The sequence below is a fragment of the Leptonotus elevatus genome, chromosome 3, assembly GCF_054856555.1.
Source record: "Leptonotus elevatus isolate MCC_2025b chromosome 3, RoL_Lele_1.0, whole genome shotgun sequence".
NCBI lineage: Eukaryota > Metazoa > Chordata > Actinopteri > Syngnathiformes > Syngnathidae > Leptonotus > Leptonotus elevatus.
This window is the reverse complement of record NC_141241.1, coordinates 25,661,949-25,683,256: the sequence shown is the minus strand read 5'-3', so window position 1 is coordinate 25,683,256 and position 21,308 is coordinate 25,661,949. Positions and strand designations below refer to the sequence as shown.

At 39.6% G+C, this 21,308-nt stretch overlaps 1 protein-coding gene across 1 annotated transcript; it reads left to right on the top strand.

Annotated features, from left to right (window-relative positions):
• The first annotated feature begins 37 nt into the window (after positions 1 to 37).
• On the top strand, positions 38 to 19,837 carry LOC147177556 (kinesin-like protein KIF18A). The gene is made up of 18 exons (XM_086072421.1): positions 38 to 211; positions 2,277 to 2,615; positions 3,103 to 3,260; positions 4,641 to 4,745; positions 4,915 to 5,025; positions 5,194 to 5,391; positions 8,979 to 9,155; positions 9,265 to 9,339; positions 9,419 to 9,507; positions 10,015 to 10,177; positions 10,570 to 10,734; positions 11,249 to 11,370; positions 11,468 to 11,742; positions 12,321 to 12,377; positions 14,753 to 15,104; positions 18,556 to 18,645; positions 18,882 to 18,970; positions 19,091 to 19,837. The coding sequence occupies exons 2-18, from the start codon at positions 2,300 to 2,302 to the stop codon at positions 19,189 to 19,191; spliced, it is 2,643 nt and encodes an 880-aa protein (XP_085928547.1). The 5' UTR covers positions 38 to 211; positions 2,277 to 2,299; the 3' UTR covers positions 19,192 to 19,837.
• The last annotated feature ends 1,471 nt before the right edge of the window (positions 19,838 to 21,308 follow it).

Below are 21,308 nucleotides of genomic sequence, written 5' to 3'. Positions count from 1 at the left end.
GGCGACGTCACTTGGGCCCGCCCATTGACTGGAGGCTCACACCCAATCTGCATCCACCGAGAAAGAGTGGTTGCTTTTGAAAATATTGGCGCTTGTCTCGCTAATGTGTTAGCTTTCCTTCAAGCTCAATTTACTTTGTTATGGCAGTGTGGATCTCTTCTGGGAATATAGCTGTCGTGACGAAATGAAAGTATTCCCCTACGAACAATAGGTAAGTCTTTGTCCGGAGCAGTTCCTGCAGACACGAAGACGGCCGTCGCTAATTTCACGTTAGCTTTAGCGTCGGTACTTGCACGTTACGTTATTTTAAGTCAGAGGACCGTTGCCGTTCCAAAGAAAGACCGTCGTTTGATTGGTAAATAAATGTCACAAAACATTATATATTTGTCTATATATTTTATATTTTTTCTTCATCTAATATAGTTTGACAATGACCTCACTTCAAATCACCTCTGTTCACGGTATGTAGGCCTACTGTTAAGTACCTGATATGAACATAGGCATAGTTGGCAATTCAAGGCTTTGATTCGATTTCATTTATACGTTGTAATCAGGGATGGGGAATCCAGTTTCAGAAAGTAAACCCTTCTACGGGTGCTTCTACTCAACAGTCAACAGGTGGAGACGAGCTCGTTGTGCTTGCCAGTTTAGTAACGAGTATAGCACCTGTAACTAAAGCAAAACGGTTTCAGGGATTTTACTTTCAGGACCTGGAGTCCCCATCTGTGGTTTAAATCAATATAGTTACACAAATATAAAGACGGTTAACTTTCTGAGCCAAAATATTTATTGAACACCTTTGGTCGAAACTATGTTTACAACTACAGCCAGTCGCGAGTTGCAAACCGTTTTGTTTCATGTCGTTTATTGAATAATTGAACAGTTATGCGTTTGGGACTGATATCTGCCCTAAAGGCAACAGCTCTCTCTTTTCACGAATTATTAATTTTTTGTTAGTAACACTTAACTAATAACACCATGTGTGGAGCGACTCACTGCCCAACCTCTACAAATTATATGGCCCTCAGCTATGCACTCCTAAGAACTATGTTTTGGTCTTGCATGCAGAGTGGACTTTAGGTATTTCTTTTACTGTGCCACATTGGAGAACTTTAGAAAGGAGATAACTATTCATCAATAATTTTTTTGAAGAAGAAAACATACATTTAAAGGGATACTTGATTCATTGGGCCATTTTTCATCAGTAAAAATGTAATATTTTGTGAAGACTAAATTTGATAACTTCATTATTTTTCATGTACAATTAATTTAATACATTTAAAAACACATTTTTTTCCCACTTGCTGTCCAGTGTCCACTGAAGATTACCTCACCTGTGCTGAGGAAATGGGTAACAACTAGGGGTGTGCCAAAAAATCGATTCTAATAAGAATCGCAATTCTCATTTAGTACGATTCAGAATCCATTTTAAATGTCCCCAAATCGATTTTATTTAAATTATTTTATACTGTCTTGCCTTTGTCTGTGTGTGCCTTTATTTGGAGTGCTGTTCATGTTGTACCCGGTTTGGCCACTGAGGAGCAGTGTGGTTCCACGCAATCTAATACACTGTTAAGTTGTAGCCACATTATAGGGTAGAAGGAAAAAGTCACGATCAAGTTATTCCAATAAAAGTTTTTTTTTCAGCGTGGAGCCGTTCTTTTGAGTGATAAAAGTGCCGCGAGTAGCGCGCTAATTAGTATTAGCGAGTCACACTGGAGTAGATCAGTACAATTCCTTGCACATCTATAGATTGAAGCAAAAATCATTGTCAATCAAATCATTTTGAATAAAAAATCGAATCACAGACCCAAAAATCGGAATCGAATTGTGAGACATTTAAAGATTCCCACCCCTAGTAACAACCAATCATGGCTCATCTGTTTTCTGGGTATGGTCAGCAAACTGAGCCTTGATTGGTCGTTACCTGTTTCCTGAACACAGGTTATGTCATCTTCAGTTGACAGCAAGTGGCAAAATTCGTTTTTAAAGGTATTATTATTTGTTCATGAAAAAAGTAAATTATCAGATTAATTATAGACAAAATATTATCTTTTTACTGTTGAAAATGGCTCAATGAGTCAAGTATCCCTTTAAACCTTGGATCGTGTCTGCTAACACTCAACAACACTCATATTCAGCCTTACACCTTAATTCAACGGAATGCTAAAGCTCTGTCCACTGCTTCCCTCAGCGCATTTGTAAAAACTCAGCATCTTAAAACCAAGACGTATTCAGTTCAGTCATTTCACTATTGCTGTTTTTTGTCTTTGCAGTGCTTAGTCACCAGTGAAGAAACATGGAAAGTAATGTATGCAGCCACGTGAAGGTGGTGGTTCGCGTGAGGCCAACCAACGAGAAGGAGAAGAGCGAAAATGTTCGCAATGTAGTCCAGGTTGTTGATAAACACATGTTGGTATTTGATCCAAAAGAGGAGGACATATCCTGCTTTGGTTCGCAAAGAGTTCGGAATAAAAACATCAACAAGAAGGCCAACAAAGACTTGAAATTTGTTTTTGACCATATATTTGGAGAGAATTCCACTCAAGACGATGTATTTGAGAACACCACAAAAGGAGTGTTGGATGGTCTCATGAATGGGTACAACTGCACAGGTACAATCTACACTACACCATTCACATTTTCCTAAATTTGAAGAATCATAGAATTAATAATTGTTGTCTTTGTTTATCCTCACACTGAACAACTATATGTCTGTAACACATTTTTGAGGCAATAGTTTAACATCTGTCAAAAAACTGTCAAGCAACCTACATGCGATCGATAATGCTTAATGCATGGTACTTACAATTCCCATGTTGGGGCTTGATTGCAGAGAATGCATCTTCTTTTGTAACTTTTCCTTGATGAAAGATGCAGGCTCTTTATTTTGGGGGAAATGTTTTTGGTTTAGTTTTGATCAAAATCGTTGACAACTCGTAGTTGAGCAAGTTAAGATGCCTTCTTTTTTTTTTACATGGAAATCCGAAGCAGGACATCATTTTACTTTGTTGCAGTCAAAAATCCTATCAGTTTGAGGTTATTCTGCTGTATCCTTAATGAGGCTATTGGCATTTTCTTTTTTTTCTTTTCCTGTTTTAGTTTTTGCCTATGGCGCAACTGGAGCAGGAAAAACGCATACCATGTTAGGAGCACCAGACGAACCAGGAGTGATGTACCGCACCATGGAAGACCTTTTCAAACGCATGGACGATGCCAAGGAGGAGAAAGAGTTTTCTGTTGCTGTCTCCTATCTGGAGGTGAACCCCCCCCCCTTTTTTTTTTCTAATTTGTTTTTGAATCTTGGCAACAAAAAAAACCTGGTCTTATAAATTCAAAGCAAGTGGTGTTTTTGTGTGTGTCAGTTTTAGGGCAGAATGCACCATTATTAATTCATAATCTAGGCATTTGTGTATATTCTATATTCTCTAATGAAGAAGCAAATAAGAGGGGGAAAGTGTCAGAGGTGCACATTCCGTCAGTACTGACGGAAGGTCTGTTAATCCGTAACTGAAGGATGCCCATTTTTCTGGCGAATGACAGGAAAATACAAAATACCCGACGGTCTAAGCCATCATTGGGAGCAGGTTTTCATCCATTACCGGAATCACTAACCGGGTCAGTAGTGGCGGACCTGCTCGGTCCATCACTAATGGACTTCCATTTCACTGTCGGCTGGCACAAACATGAGCGTCTTGCGCATGTTTGTTCGCAGGGGTGAATACACTACCAGGGTTGCTTCTTACCTTTGATTGGTTGCCATGACAACTGAAATCTGCACTCTTAATATTTTGCATATAAACCTTAATGGTTATGATTTTCTGTTTATTCTTGATAAAATTATTAATTTCTAGAATATTTTGTGAACAATTATTTCCGGTTTGGCTCACGTATGTATGTTTTTTCATTGGTACGCCCGGGATTCTTGCCCCTGCGCTTCACCAGGGGGGGCTGCCATTAATTAGGTATGCCACTGATTTTACTCAAGTAAATATCTGTTACAAGCTTTAAAGGAAAAAAAGCAGAAGCAGTAGTAGAAAAATGGTGATTAATCACAATCAATTACGGACATATTGTGCGATTAATTAGTTAAAATTTTTAATCGCTTAACAGCACAAAATTCTGCATGTACCAAAAAGCATTTTACACTTGCTTAATTTAAAATAAATACTCAGTGCTCGTATTTAAGAAATAAAATCCAAACATACCTAACCGCACTAAACGAAAAATACAACACCGCAGAAGCCATCTGCTCCTGTTGGGTCATTTGAATGCGTTTAGTATACTGGATTGTGCATTCACCTCGTATTTAAGAGATACAAATTCAAACTCTTCCAAATATTATCCACCAGTGCTGAAACAGCAATGCAAACCAAAATGCGCAGTCTACTTTAGTGTTCCATTGCGTGTACTGTCAAGTGCAGTCAAGTTCTTCTGAGGGTAAGATAAAAAAAAGGGACAATTTCCAATTTGCCATCTTCAACAGTTTTCGCAGAGAGATGTATCCATCTTGTTTTCTGAAAAATGTCATCTTTGTTTTTGAAGTCCATGCACTCAGTTGACCTTTTGCTATGTTTTATTTTATTTTATTCGTTGGCTTTATGTATCTCTAAATAATGTCATTGTTGTTTTCACCACAGGTTTACAATGAGCAGATCAGGGATTTGCTGGCTAATGCAGGTCCTCTTGCAGTAAGAGAGGACATTGCTAAAGGAGTTGTGGTTCAGGGCTTGACACTACACCAGGTTAGTCGCCATATTGTTTCGTGAACACTGTCTCAGGAGTGTGTATAATGGTGTCAGTGGAAGCAATATGGAAATGAATAACAGTTTGGAACCAGAAATTGGCAATATATATTTTGTGTATACTGTCCTGGGCGTACAGTACTCCATAAATAATGTCTTCTTTGCATAGCCCAAATCTGCAGAGGGCATTCTCCAGGCTTTGGATTCTGGCAATCGAAACAGAACTCAGCACCCTACTGATATGAATGCCACTTCCTCCAGGTCCCATGCCGTTTTCCAGGTATTTAAATTGTCCCAAAGGGCATACAGTATTTTACTATCAAACATAATCTAGAAATTCAATAGTCACGTTTATAATAATCATAGACTACTTCACAAGTGTGGTAAATGTCATTAAACTTTTAACATATTGATGGCCTTACAATAAGTGTGTTACATTTTTTACCAGATATATTTACGACAGCAGGACAAGGCTGCCGGCCTTAACCCCAATGTGTGTGTGGCCAAAATGAGCCTAATTGACCTGGCAGGCTCAGAACGAGCAAGTGCTACCAATGCCAAAGCGCAACGCTTGCGTGAAGGTGCTAACATCAACCGCTCACTCCTTGCCCTGGGAAATGTTATAAATGCTCTCGCTAATCCCAAGGTAAGTTAAATTATCTATTTTGAATGTATGTACCATTTGTTGCCAATTTAAGATAACATGAACTAGCGCTTCATATTTCATCAATTAATACATCAAGCCAATCAGTGGAAAGCAGTGTTTCAATTGATTTAAATTAGGGTCAAAAGTTTTGTATTTGGGAGAGAGAGAAAATGTGTTGATCTTGAATTTCACAAAATATAAAAATGCATTGAAAATAAAAACTGAAAAGTTTTTTTCGGGGGTCAAATTTCCTTTTGATTCCCTTTGGTCATTCTTTTGAATAAATTATTAATTTTAATTTTTTTACATTTGAGGTCTTATTTTTAGGGCCCGACCGATTATAATCGGCCGCGGATTATCATACATCTGCCAAAGCAATCGGCCAATTGGGCCAAATGGCCAATTATTTTCCCCTTTAAAGCGTTATAAACGTTATTGAAGAAACCCAATGTTTCAGACGCAAGTGAAAGTACCCTGAATGCACCATTTTGATTGCGTATCATTATTAGCAACTAGCAAGTGTGTATGTTATTCTATTGTCCCCCGAGCGTCCTTTAAGCTGTTTAATGACATCCCAGTTGGAGTTACCTGTAAAACTAAACACCCGACAATAAGAAAAACACCCACTGCATATTTAAATACAAAACATGCTTTGCTTTTAAAACATCGCTAGCCTAGCGCTAGCCTAGTGTTTTTCCTTTAAATAACGAATCTTCACACACAAATGGTGTTGGAACACATATCCACAGGTAAGATAACACAACACAAAGGCACAAATTCTTCCCAATGTAGGAAAAATTAGTTATTTTAATAGAATTCAATCTTAACTTTCTTCTGTACTCACTTTAAGTGTGTACACCATGGGTGCACGGCACTATACTGCCCCCAAGAGGCCAAAACACACAGGAACAGTCAGTATTTGTTCTTACTGTTTTTTCAGTTGCTATTACAGTATATGAGTATATTCTATTCTTATTTCACGTTCTTATTTTTTATTTTGTCATTGTCCTTTCAAGTTATATTAAAGTGGATATTTCAAGGATTCAAAGCATTTATTTTCTCAAAATTCAAGGATGCAAACATCCAAAGATTTTTTTTTGTCTTAACACACATTTCCACATGTCATGGCACAAAATAAATCCCAGAGGTATAACATGTTAGCCCAGTAAGTCCCAAGACTTGTGAAAATAACACAAGCTAAAAATATATAAAATAAAAGGTTAATGCTTAAAATAAAAATGAGCAATAAAAATGCAAGAGGCTTGAATTTTACATAATATTTACAACATAATTTGTGCTGAACAAAAACAGCAGGGATGAATAGGCATGATGCTACCATGAAATTTGTAAGTAGTTGAGCAGCCTTAGTAGTTGAATAATTACTAAGTTTTGAAATCACAAATTGTTTTAATCATGATTTCAATTTCAATCAAATAATTGTAATTTCAATTTTTCCAGCACAATTATGTACTCTAACCATATACAGTACAGCAGTTGTAAACAAGTCAGAATGGTTTTATGATTGACACGTACATCTATACAATAACCTTGTATACTTCATGAAATGTGTTGGTCAGGTCATACTATGGACTTGGCATTCAAAGCAGAGTAAATCTTAATAGCGAAAGTTAGGAGGGGGATAGTTTTATGTATTATATATATATATATTTTAAAATAATCGGCCGATTGATTTTCTGCCAAAAATCGGCATCGCCCTAAAAAAATGCATATTGGTCGGGCTACGCTACTTATTTTTTGCATGTTTTATCTTTTCAAATTCAGAACTTTTTTTTTGTTTGTTTCAAATCTTCTTTTTTCAATTTCAAATATTTTTTTCATTTTCAGATCTGGCTTAATAGAGGTGTAAAACACTAACCCTGACTTCTTGTGGTACTTGTGGAATTTACAAACCCCCGAGAATCCATATTGTCCCGAGCCCACTGATTTTCTCTGAGGTTCGGACCACTCCCAAATAGGACTGGGTAATATATTAATATAAAAATTATATCGATATATTTTTAAACGGGATATGGAATTAGACTATTTCGTCTATATCGATATAGTTCAAACTTGCGCTCTGATCTTTGCTCTGCTGCGCTTCTGCTGTGCTCTGGTCAGTCTCACTGCCCCGTGCGGCCCCTGCCCCTCGTGCACGGGAGGGGGATACTTGTGAAGCACTTGTCTCTTCCTCCAACACACAAAGCGCGGCGGAAGAATTTATTTGTAAAAAAGAAAAGAAGAAATCACAATATGTAGGGAGGGAGCGAGCAGGCCCGGCGAGTGAGCCAGCGAGCAGCCTGACAACAAGGAGTTGGTGAGCATGAATGTGGCTAGCGACCAGCTAGCAAGAACTCACTACACTGAGAGGAGTGCGATAAACAAGTTCTAGCGAGGGGTCGAAGCAATACAAATACTTTTCACCGTCTAAACTGTGCCACAAACCTAATTATAAAGTGTGTGAAGCTGCGCGCTACAGGAGCCCCAGTCATAAAACCGTCCACAAGTTTGGGTTTGTCATATTTTGTTCTTTTGTAACGATCTTTATTTGCATCTGTGGATTTGTCAGAAAGGGGAAGAAATTCTGTAGTTTTATTTCAGTAAACCATTTATATTGACTTTTCTCGTGAATAGATCTCAGAAAAAGATTGGCTAATTATAGTTTATAGGCTATTTTTATTTAAGATATATTTTTATTTAACTGTGCACCTTGCAGAGATGTAGTGTAAAAATGGTTATGCAGCATTTATATGTACATTTTATTTGAACAACTGAGCATTTTCATAAACCAGGTGAAGAAACCCGTTATTATTTATTCATTTGATTTAGCCACTATTCACTGAAATATCCGGTTTCAATAAAACTACTTGTGACATGTCATATTTAACTTTGAAAATTTTCTTGCGGGGAAAAAAAATGTATATCGGGTTATACAGTATATCGTATATCGATATTAAGCCAAAATAAATCTGGATATGAGTTTTGGTCCATATTGCCCAGCCCTACTCTCAAAGCAACAGTGTGTTTGTGTGTGTGTATACTTCTGTTATAAAAACAAGAAGCACCGAGGCTGGGGGAAACAAACAAACGTAGTGACACCGGTGGAGGAATGCAAGGACGCTGCAATTAAGTCTGTTCTCGCAGAATTACCCATCGTTTCTTTTTTTGAAAGAAAAAGCAATGAAAGGCGCTTCGTACATATTTACCTGGTAAAGATGTTCGTGCTTTGTTTCTACCGACCCTGACATTTTCATCCGTTGCCATGATTGGTCAAAACTAAAGTTTGGTGGGCGTGCACAAGATGCCACATCGCCCAATCAGCTCGAAGTATTGTACTGTATGCCCTGCCTTTTCCAAGCCTAGATTATTATTATTTTTACATAATACAAAAAAAGGCGACATCTATTTTGTGGAAATTCACCTATTGCGGGAGCCTGGGGGGCTTGCAATGTATCACCAGTGAAAAGTGAGGGCACGGTGTATATCAAACGGAGTGGAATAATTGTGCACTTCTTGTTTCTTTACATACTAATTCAAACTTCTTTGATCATAACTTTTGGACTCATGTCAATTATTTCCATTTGCTTTAGAGCAAGAAGGCTCATATACCATACAGAGACAGCAAACTTACTCGGATACTCAAGGACTCTTTGGGAGGCAACTGCCGTACTGTCATGATTGCCAACATCAGCCCCTCATCCAAGTCATATGATGACACACAAAACACTCTGAAATATGCTAACAGGGCCAAGGAAATCAAATCTTCGGTATGTATTTGGCTATTTTGTCACAAAATGGCATAAGCAGTATGTTTTGTTATACATGGATTGTAACTTTGATAAATCTTGTTATTCTTTCTTGTATTTGCTTTATCAGCTGAAAAGTAACGTTATAAGCCTGGACAGTCACGTTGGCCAGTATGCAGTCATTTGTGAGAAGCAACGGCAGCAGGTAAATAACTTGTTGGCATTGTCTTTTTGAGCTATTATGAGTTTTCATGGCTTTAAATCAATGTTGTATCTCGTTCAAGATTGAGCAGCTGAAGCAAAAATTAAAAGAGTATGAGGACAAACATTCGGTGGACACAATATCTACCCAAAAGCAAGCAGATGTCAAAAGGTAAACACTGTTTTAACTGTTCTGGACAGTTTTTGAGTTGGGCACTCATTGGCCGTTATGTTAACTCGTCATTGACGGATGCCCACCTTTCGCCGAGTGTTTTCGCCAATTGCTTTGCGACGCAAAGCCTCCAAAAAAATACACAGACTAAGAAGGACCGTTTGTACGGACCCAGATCGTCGGACGTAAACCTGCTTCCGTCGTTGCTCAGTCTGTATATTTATTCGAGGCTTTGCGTTACAAAGCAACTACCGAATATATGGAAGCACTTGCTGAAAGGTGGGCATCCGTCAATGACGGGCCGGCGAAAGGACGGAATGCCCACCTTTTTGTTTTTTGTCTTGTCACTTTAAATAGATATATTTGGATTTGTGGTAAGAATTGGAAGATTTTATGCCGACTACACGAATGTAGCTCAATTTTTACCTGACAAACATGTCACAGACAAACATAGCGTATCGTGGCCGATTTTTAATTGTGTGACGTGTGACTTTTCTCTCTCTTTAGGGTGTCAGAATCTCTGCAGCAGGTCTTCTCCAACCGTGCCCAAATCAGGAGGGAACAGCTGGATCTGGAGAGACAATTGAAGGAGAATGTGCTGCGCCAGTGCTACAGTGAGGAGGACAACCTGCAGGTCCAATACATCTCTGCCAACGAGAAGACTGAGAAGGTAGCGGATGCTTACACTGCTTTCCAGATTCCATCATCCCTGCAGGAAAACAGCTGCTGAGTCATCATTTTACTTTGCTGCTTTCCATAGTAGTTTGGTCCTGTAATTTACACCAGAACAGGACGGATTGAGTCATGCTCCCCCCGTTTCTTTTTCTCTTCGCCAACTGATTCCAAATCTTTGTCAGACCAGATAATTCTGCGAAAACTAGAATTCAATCTGAATTTCGTCTTTTTTGCTCTGAAATGCACAGAATTGTTGTTGCTATCTTATACCATTACTAGCAACCCTGGTTGCTAATATGTAAAACATACAATGAATGGATGAAAGCAAGATTTTATGATCTTTTGTCGTTCTCATTTCCTGTCTCTCCCATTGTCCTTTTCCTATAGGCCACTTGTAAACATGAGCGGAAGATTGCGATGCTATGCTCTCAGCAGGAGCACATTCGGAAACAGATGAAAGAAGCAGAAATGCGCTTTCAGGAAAATGATGGCTGGCTTCACCGTGTTGAAAACGACGTGAAATCGTTGAAGTCAAATAATCAAGCATCTGAGGTTAGTATAACCTTAGTCATCAGGCTATACAACCCTGGTTCTCTCAGATAACAACTATTTTTAAACAGTTAATGACGTTATAGACGTTAATCCATGTCGTGTGTTTGTTGCCAGTAGCTGAATGTGTGTCGTATTCAGCACGTTTGTTTGATTTATGTTGGTCTATGTTTTTATTTTTAATTGTAAATTTTTTTCAACAAACCGTATTTTTGAGTTGTGTGTAATATAATGACATCCAGGTAAATTCCGTGTACAAGTTGCATTGCTCATCTGAGGATTGCGTGTGAAATTATGAATTTCAATTTATATGTGGATTTTGGCCGTCTGATTAATTGGTCTAACATTACTCATTTACTTAACAAAATCATCTCGCGGGCCAGATTAAACCCCTTTGCGGGCCTGATCCGGCCCACGGACCATACATTTGACACCTCATTAGCATGTCTTCAGTTTGAGTTGAGTTTTTATATTTTCTGTTAGTCTTATATTAACCTAGTTTCACTCTCTTCTTAAGGTATTAGAAAAGGACTTACATTGTCACAGACTGGAGCTTCAGGTGAATGATCTTGATCAACACATCAAGCAGATGGTCAAAATCACTGCACTTCAAGATCAAGAGAACAAACGCATGCAAAAGTACGTTGGTACTATTTGTAATTAGTACATGGCTATGATATCTATGTATTTGCTCTGTAACACAAATCTAATTGTAACATTCCGTTTTGAATTCTAGAATGGTGAATCTGCTGTTGCCAGCTTATGGTCGATACCACACTGCCATGTGTGACGCTGGGCTTGTTACAGCCCAAGATGAATTGAAAGACCATGAACTTAAGCAACTTGTGCTAAGAGAAAGAAGTGTGGCTTGGGCAGACCAAGCTGAAGCCGACCAAGAAATACAAGGTTCAACTACTAGAGAAACAACACAAGAGACCAAGGATTTCGGTGGCAAATTGGCACCTGTCCTGTCTTTCTCAAAACTGCTTTACCACCAGAGTAGCCCTTGTAGTAAGTCTCCATGCTTATCATTGTTTTGTTTTTGTTTTTTTTATTCATATTTTCACTTTTTATCCTGGGTGTCTTTTATTTATAATTCACCAACGCGTCATTTAAATGGAAGATGTTAAGTGTGGCTGATATTGAAAGGGCACAATATTCTGCATTACTAAAATCATGCCATGCTCCCATACGGATAATTATTCGACAGTCAGGATCTTATGAATTGCATTTGAACTTATGAATTGCATTTGACCCTTTTGTGTCATCCCAATGTTGATGGAGTGGATTTCCCTTGCAAGTCATTGGAATGGTCCACAAAAAGATGGTTCACATTAACGAGAGGAGCATTGTAGTGGATTTTGTCCTTGCTTCCGATTTGAAAGGTTTATTTATGTGAGATAAAAACTTTAAGGTGTTAGAATGACGCGACAACCAAAAGGCTAGACCATGTGTATTTGGCAAATTATCTCAAGAAACCAAAAAATGAGTTTTTAAACGTCTTTAAGTGAACAAAAAAACTTACAGCACATTTGGAAATGTAGTGGGAAAAGTATTGATAAGGAGTACTTTTTTTTTTCTAAACACAGGTGCAACGGGGCAGACAAAAAAAGCATTGTTGATCAAAAATACCCTCTCTCCAAAAGGTAAGTTCTCTTTTTGTTGTTGTTTTAAATTCGGGTAAATGGCCATGCTCTTGTCATTTTCTATTTGATAGGTATTGAGCAGAAATGATATTTCTATCTACAGCTATGTAATAAACCCAGCAAGCACTATAATTGAATCTTCTAATTTAACAACGTAAAATGAATTGCCCATTTATTTCCCAAAGTCACAGAGAGCCACATCAGGCAAAAAAATCACATTTGGGTATATAGCTGCACATTGCAGACCTCGCTACTATAGTAAACCATGGTGGGTTACTTTGCAGATCACAATTCCAAATTGTACGACAATCATTTTCATTTACAGATTCCACTGTGTTTTAATAAATCCAAAGTTGTCCATCTATCCATCCATCTTCTACCGCTTGTCCGAGGTCAGGTCACGGGGGCAGCAGCTTTAGCAGAGAAGCCCAGACTTCCCTCTCCCCGGCCACTTCAACCAGCTCCTCCAGCGGGATCCCAAGGCGTTCTCAGGCCAGCCGAGAGACATAGTCTCTCCAACTTGTCCTGAGTCGTCCCCGGGGCCTCCCGCCGGTGGGACATACCCGGAACACCTCTCCAGGGAGGCGTCCAGGAGGCATCCAAACTAGATGCCCGAGCCACCTCAACTGGCTCCTCTCAACGTAGAGGAACAGTGGCTCGACAATCCCTGACCTGGACAAGGCACGCCACCCTTTTCCGACTGAGGACCATGGTCTCAAATTTGGAGGTGCTGATCTTCATCCAACCGCTTCACATTCGGCTGTGAACCGCTCCAGTGGGAGTCGGAGATCATAGCCTGATAAAGCCAACAGCACCACATCATCTGCAAAAAGCAGAGATGAAATGTTGAGGCCACCAAACTGGACCCCCTCAACACCTCGGCTGCGCCTAGAAATTCTGTCCATAAGAGTTATGAACAGAATCGGTGATAAAGGGCAGCCCTGGCGGAGTCCAACCCTCACTGGAAACTAATCCAACTTACTGCCGGCAATGCAGACCAAACTCTGACACCGGTCTTACAGGGACCGAACACCCCATATCAGGGGGCTTGGTACCCCATACTCCCAAAGTACCCCCCACAGGATTCCCGAGGGACACGGTCAAACGCCTTCTCCAAGTCCACAAAGCACACATAACTCCCGTGCACCCTTGAGGACCCTGCCGAGGGTGTAGAGCTGGTCCACTGTTCCACGGCCGGGACGACAACCACACTGCTCCTCCTGAATCCGAGATTCGACTTCGAGACAGACCCTCCTCTCCAGCACTCCTGAATAGACATTACCAGGGAGGCTGAGGAGTGTGATCCCTCTATAGTTGGAACTTTTCAAAAAGGGGGACCACCACCCCGGTCTGCCAATCCAGAGGCACTGTCCCCGATGTCCACGCGATGTTGTAGAGGCGTGCCAACCACGACAGCCCCATAACATCCAGAGCCTTTAGGAACTCCGGGCAGATCTCATCCACCGCCCGGCCCTGCCACCGGGAGAGCTTTCCAACCACCTCAGTGATTTTGAGCCCAGAGATAGGGGAGCCCACCTCAGAGTCCCCAGGACTCTGCTTCCGCAAAGGAAGACGTGTCGGTGAAATTGAGGAGGGCTTCGAAGTATTCTCCTCACTGACTCACAACGTCCCGAGTCGAGGTCAGCAGCACCCCATCTCCACTATACACAGTGTTATTGGTGCACTGCTTTCCCCTCCTGAAATGCCGGATGGTGGACCAGAATTTCTTCGAAGCAGTCCGGAAGTCGTTTTCCATGGCCTCACTGAACTCCTCCCATTTCTGTGAGTTTTTGCCTCAACGACCGCTCAAGCAGTGTTCCGCTTGGCCACCCGGTACCTGTCAGCTGCCTCCAGAGTCCCACAGGCCAAAAAGGCCCGATAAGAACTCCTTCTTCAGCTTGACGGCATACCACCAGCAGGTTCGAGGATTGCTGCCACGACAGGCACCGACCACCTTACGGCCACAGCTCTGATCGGCCGCCTCAACAATGGAGGCGCGGAACATGGCCCACTCGGACTCAATGTTCCCCGTCTTCCCCGGGACAAGGGAGAAGTTCTGCCGGATGTGGGCATTGAAACTCCTTCTGACGGGATTCCGCTAGACTTTCCCAGCAAACCCTCCCAATACGTTTTGGGTCTGCCAGGTTTGACTAGCATCTTCCCCCACCATCAGAGCCAACCCACCCCCAGGTGGTGAGCAGTTGACAGCTCTGCCCCTCTCTTCACCAGAGTGTCCAAAACGATATTTTTTATATTTTCGATAATATAGTAATGACATACTCTCGTTGTAATGCTGCAAAATGTTATTTTCAAATATTTTTCATTTGGAAGAAATATAAAAATCAGTATTCTTTCATTCCTTCTCAATGTTTTAGGTAGCAGAAGTCATCCAAACCAGCAGCAAGACGTGCTTCCCCGAAGGCCCGTTAGAAGAAATCTCTCGGTTTTGCTGCCACAACAAAGCCCAAAGACGTTCTCCCACGACGCTGAGGAGGGTACCTTTCCTCTCCAGTGCACACCAGAGCCTGCTCAAAAAGATGTTCAGTTTAGTTTGTCCATTGGCATGGATCCCAACATGACCTTTGAATTTCAACACGAAGAAAATGCAACGATCATATTAAGCAACGACGGCCCCCATCAAGCAGTGAAGTCTGTGGGTTATTCATCTCAGAGCCAACTAATCAATCCTGTTCTAGCCAATGAAGCCAAGCAGATTCCCAACAAACGGTGAGAATGTTTTTTTTTCCTTTCTTCAATAGTTTGTACTTAAAGGGTCCATATCATGATAAATCATCTTTATTTTATTTTTTAGCTTTTAGCCATATTAAAATGCTAATTCCTCACTAAAAGTAAGAACACCGCCAAAGTGGTGTTTTCCTCCATTCATACATCTCTAAGCATTCCAGCTCATTCTTTCTGTTCCAACCCAAGAAAACGCTGGGTCCTCATTCATGTACGTCATAAGGCCTTCGATACACCAATCCGACGGGAGTCTGAAAGCGTCGGGCCGTCAGCATGTGCCGTTTGATGAATGTATAAATTACCGTCATATCGTCGGATCCCGTTGGGGTGCATCAGCAGGGCATTTTGGGCAGATTCGACATGTTGAATCGGCATTTGAGCACTGTGATGGGCTGTTATCTAGTAAATAAGTGCATGGGGCAAGAACAAAATGTGACGAATGCCTTTGACTTCCCCTTTAAGTGTATTGAGAGCCCATTTCTAGATTGGCACTTAAGATCAAAAGGTTAAATTACCGAAAGAAAAATGTGTAAATGGAGAAGAAAGACACATCATCACAATTCAGTAACATGTTACAAATCGGTAACATTGAGGACTGAATGTCTTGGTTAGTATGCATACCAGGGTTATTATAGTTTCGCAATTTTCATTTTAGTTAGTTTTGATTTCGCTCGAGTTTTTTTATTTAGTTAGTTTCAGGGTGGCTCTGGTAGTTTTTATTAGTTTTAGTTCTTTAATAAATGCTTAGTTTTAGTTAGTTTCCGTAGTAGTTTAGTTAAAAAAAAAAAATAGTTTATTACTTGTGCGCAATATTTAAAAAACACCATGGTAAAATGAAAAAAGGATCGGATTTCTTACCCAGTGTTGCATTTCAGCTGAGTTTAATGGAAAAAGCAGGCAAACCGGCGCCATTGGAGCCAAAAGTCAAGCACGCAAAATTGGCGCCTTGGAGCGACGTCATCTGTAGGGCTGGGTATCGATTCAGATTTCCAAAATCGATTTGATTTCGAAGGGCCCGATTCGATTCCCGTTCATTTTCGATTCAGTTAAGGATTTCATCAGTACGGATTTTACTTTTGTCATTCTCAGAAGTATAATTGCTGCAAATAATAGAAACTTCTTGCTCTTAGTTGGTGCATTAGTATGAAAAAAAACATATATGAATATTTACTTTTAAATTGAAATCCAATGCAGAGTTACATTTAATCATGCATTTTTTATTAAACATGACCTGATCAAAACACGAAATAATAATTAAAATCGATTACAACCACATCACTATGTAAAGCGGCAAGAACACTGGGCTCCCCTTGGGGCACATTTGCATTTGGTAGCCATATTAAAAAGTATCGATTCATAGTTTTATTAATCAATATTGGGCTATGAAAAGGAATATTGATTCGGTATTGATGTATCGATTAAAAAAAAAAAAAAAAACAGCCCTTGTCATCCGAAGGTGCTTTGTTATTGGCTGCTGCTAGATTACGTCACTTCTGTGTTACACACTTTCAAACTTCCTTATTCTGATTTAATAAATCTACTTAAAATCACATTTAAAATCATCCCCAAAGGCTTATGTATTAAATTAATTACCAAAGACTAGAACAGACATTTTCGCTATAATTATAGTTAGTTTTGTAAAAATAAAAATAAAATTTTTAAAAAGCATTTTCATTTTTATTTTATTTTGTTAACAAAATAGTTTTATGAATTTTAGTTTAATTTTTTTCGTTAACTAAAATAACCTTGATGCATACTTGGTTGCTGCCCAAGACTGCTCATATAGTTGATCATTCTGTACTAAGGTTTTTTTCTCGCAAAGCAGTTTTTTTGTGAGGAAAGATTTGGTGTGATGATGTGGGGAAAAAAATATATATTTATATTTATATTTCCATTTTTAACATGCACCTTTTAAAAAAAGTAAGTTTTGTAACACTGGCAGAGATTATGAGTACAGTAACCCATCACTCCGTAGGATTATGCATAGAACGTTTTATCGCAAGTGGCACTTTGTCCAGAGATTTACAAAAAGGAACTGTCTAAATAACTTTCTTGACTGCTCCTGAATCATGAGAAACACCTTGCTGTATTAAAGGAGGTGGAGCAGAATATTCAACAGTTCTACATGAGCTATTCTGTTGTCTAATTGACCTTTTGCACGTGACGTTACAGCCTTCATGGAACGCCCCCTCCAGGACACTGGACGTCAAAAGAGCCACTTGCCTGTATTGTAACCTTTTAATCTCATACAGCGTAAAGTCCTTTATCTAATCGATTATCTTATAAAATGGTCATGTCTTGCTGTGCGGTCGGTTGTACAGACAGACAAAGGAGTAAACCAAATGTTGCTTTTAATCGCATACCTACTAATGAAGACAAAAGACGTTGATGGATAGCAGCAATCAACAGAAAGGACTGGCAGTCCACAAAGTAATCACGGATTTGCAGCGATCATTTTTTGCGAGGTTTGTAGATAAATGTTGTAATTAGTAGATAAATGTTCATACATTTTACTGGTAAACGTACACTCTAACAAAGATTGTAACAGAGGTTTCGAGTTGTGTGTTTCAAATCACATTAAGGAGCCAGATAGTTAGCGTCCACTCCAACTGTACGAACACACAGCTTAGTTTTAAAGTGCACCTTCTTCAAAACTCTTAAGTGCATTTGACTGTTTAATAATGGGGGATTTCGTCTTTGTGCTTGGAGTTTTTCACTCTGGAGCCGGCCGGAATCATATTCATGAAATGACTGCATAGCTTGCCACTACAATAGTCTTTTTTCCCCCCCATGTTGGTCAACATAACATCATCACAGCGTTTCAATACAGAACGGAATGTGTCAAAATAAGTCAGTTAGCATGATCAACAAGTTTTACCTTTGCATTACGAGGTATATTGTCCACCGGTGCGAGCGTAGCATCTCGTCACAGAGACTCAGCCAGCGACAGGCTTTTAAATCAGCTCCGGTGTAAGGAGAAGAGACGGCATTGACTACACAATGATATAGGTCGTGCGCTGTGAATTCCGGCAAAGTCGGCGATTTGATTAACTTGGTCAAAACAGCAGGCGACAGAAGATAAGGGGCTGTTTTCAAACTAGCGATCTCCAACTGAAGTAAATATCGCGCTCTATGAGTCCCGACTAAATGTGCTACTTTGACTGACAGGCGACCTTCGGTTGAAGTAGTAGATTCCATGGCTCTATGGGCAATAATCACTTTTAACTTGTAAAATAACAATTGCTAAGTCACTAAGTCGCTCCGGGTCACGGCCACTTCCATTCAACAATCATTTCCTTTCGCCGTCCGTCATAGGTGACGTCGGTGCAAATGGTCAATAGAACAGTGGGCTATGCAGATCTCCTGCTTGACTGATTAGTGCATTGATTTTCATGGGAAAGGCACTGTAACGCTAACGGAAACTAACTGTATGCAGACATCAAATCTCCCTACAAGAAATGAGACGAGCCAATCCAGCGTACATGAGCATGACATCTGCTGCACAAGGAAAGCGTAAACTCCACAGGTAATTGTTGTCCAATCACTTTTTATTTTGTTTGCTTGCATATCACATTGTCTGCACTTAGCGGCCATCTTGGAAACAACCCAAGGCTATCCAAGTAAATGGATAGTTTAAATACCTTTAAAGCTGATCAGGTTTGTATTTCGGTTGTCGAAGAGTTGGTTTCATGGAGAAATTACCAAGCGAGATACGTTTTTGTCTTTTTGTGACACAAATTTTCACTTTTTGTTCTCTCTTAGCGAGAAAGATGAAAACATGTCTGCTCCCAAGCGTGTTAAGAAAGCACTATGTATTCCCAACAGACCAATGAGGGTATCTAAATGTTCTGGTAAGCATCGCTTTAGAATGGCACAGATTCATTACAGTATGTTTGTTTATTGTTTTGGTCAACATTCAGTCAGTGGCCAAAGTGACCACTTATTCTGAACTACATTTTTTGCATCATCAGGTTCAGTAAAGGACAAACCCCAGAGAGTTGTAAGGAGCATTTCTAAAGGAAATCTGAGCATCCTTAAACCTTCCGAACCGAAGTCACAACTGCGCCATTGAGTGGCCAAATGGATGTAAAACCCTTTTCTGTATAGGTCTTGTTTTCCATGTCAAACATTTTAGAAGTAGCATTTTAGGCTCTATGAGCCTTTTTATTTTTATTTTACTAAAACACACACTCAAAATAATCTGGTTGTTAATCTATGGTCCATTGCATTGGAGGTAACAATGATACAAGGTAATCAATGTTCGACTGTCTTGCACTTAAATCTTCATCACAGGAGTTGTTACTTGTTGGGGCGAATTGCATCTAAGGTTTCCCGGACTAACAACCTGCCAAACACTCCTGCTGTCCTCGTATAACATGATATGGTCATAAAGCCTTTAAACCCACTTGAGATCACCTCAAAATTGTTTACTATTAAACTGCACCATTTCTGTCCAGACCTAATGCTTGTTCACCTATTTAATTCAGTCGCCTTGTACTTCTTGTTTGACACTTGTTTTCCATGTAAGCAACATTACTTACTTTATACATTATTCAAGGAAGGAATGTCACTGTGGATTTTAGGATTCATTGTAAATAGTTGTACATTTTCCTTTAATGAAATTGTCAGATTTGTTGTTGTTTTTGTTGTTTGCCAAATGACAGTAGTCTTATTCTTTCAAAAATAAATGTGAACCTTTTAGTAGGTGCCCGCAAATATGCACTGTGAATTCTCATTATTTAACCATCATCAGGAATTTCTGAGTGTCTGATAATTATTAATCGGATGAACAAAATAATTTTGCATTAAAGTTTATTGCAATTTATTGATTACTGTTTATTAACTAATCATTGTTGTTCAATACATCTTTATTGTCCCCAAGGAGCAATTTGTGGTGCAGCCAGCAACACAAATGACAATGCACAAATGGACACCACGATAAAAGTAAAATCTAAAATATGTAACAATAGTATCGCAAATTAATTCTTAAAAACAAAAAAATGTCAGCGATAAATTGACATCCCAGTAAGTGTAGTATGTCTAAGGGACGCTTGAAGTACTAAAGCAGGGGTGCTCAAGTTCGGTCCTCGAGAGCCCCTATCCATCCAGCCTGTTTTCCATGTTTCCCTCCTGCAGCACAGCTGAATCTAATGATCGGCTAATCAGCAAGCTTTGCAGAAGAAGCCTGATAACAATCCTCATCATGAATCAGGTGTGTTAGTGGAGAGAAACATGGAAAACAGGCTGGATAGGGGCTCTCGAGGACCAAACTTGAGCACCTCTGGACTAAAGTGTTAGGAAATAAAATAAATCCTCAGCATGCATGTGTGACAAACACAAACCAACATATGAAAGGAAATGTAAGAACAGATTCTATAAATTGGGAGTAAAACATCTTCATGTTGTTTATTTGACATAGTTTATTAATTGAACAAAACCTAATATTCTGCAATATCGCACGAGGAGTGGTGTACTTGCCAATCTTGAGCTACTTTTTGGAGGCTGATTAATGCAAAGTGCTACTTTTGAGGCTGCGTTCAACTACATGTCAATTGCCGGTTATTCATACTAAGGTTCACTTTTTCCATAAATTGAGTTTTTTACTGGTTTGGTCCGTAACATGTCAGAAAATGGCCTTAACGTGGTACTCTTCCACACAGTAGTACTCGACACACGTGCTTTTGCAGCTTAATCGTCTTCAAACCCAAATTTAAATCTCCTGTGACATTGAGAGGAAACTGTTTACAACGTATGCCTTGCGCTTCATTAAAACGACCTAAACCTTAATCTGTCTCAGACACCTTTGATTGATTGAGCGAGAGAGAGCTTACAATTTTAAAAATACACTCACAGTTGGAAGACGGTAAATGCCTTCTCTTCTACAACCACTAGGTGGTAATATACTGTAAATCATCATATTTTTGTCCGTCAAGCAGTTACATGGAGAGCTGTCTTCCATCATGCTTTTTAAATGGGTATTTCGCAATCACTTGAGTTAAAAGTATTGGTATTTAACTTAAATGGTGAACTAGATACAATATGAATCTAATCTTCAAGTATTCATCTCCAAATACTGGAATCAATGTGATACAGTGTTCCCTCTCATCTCTAACCGTGTCCACCATATTAATACACAAAACAATAAATGTAATTTATAATGGTTCTGTAGTATTATTGTTCGTGAGATTT

Coding starts and splice junctions, on each gene's coding strand:
- LOC147177556 (XM_086072421.1), top strand. CDS start 2,300: ATGGAAAGTAATGTATGCAGCCACGTGAAGGTGGTGGTTCGCGTGAGG. Junction 2,616..3,102: donor GAATGGGTACAACTGCACAG/GTACAATCTACA, acceptor TTCCTGTTTTAG/TTTTTGCCTATGGCGCAACT. Junction 18,646..18,881: donor GGAAAGCGTAAACTCCACAG/GTAATTGTTGTC, acceptor GTTCTCTCTTAG/CGAGAAAGATGAAAACATGT.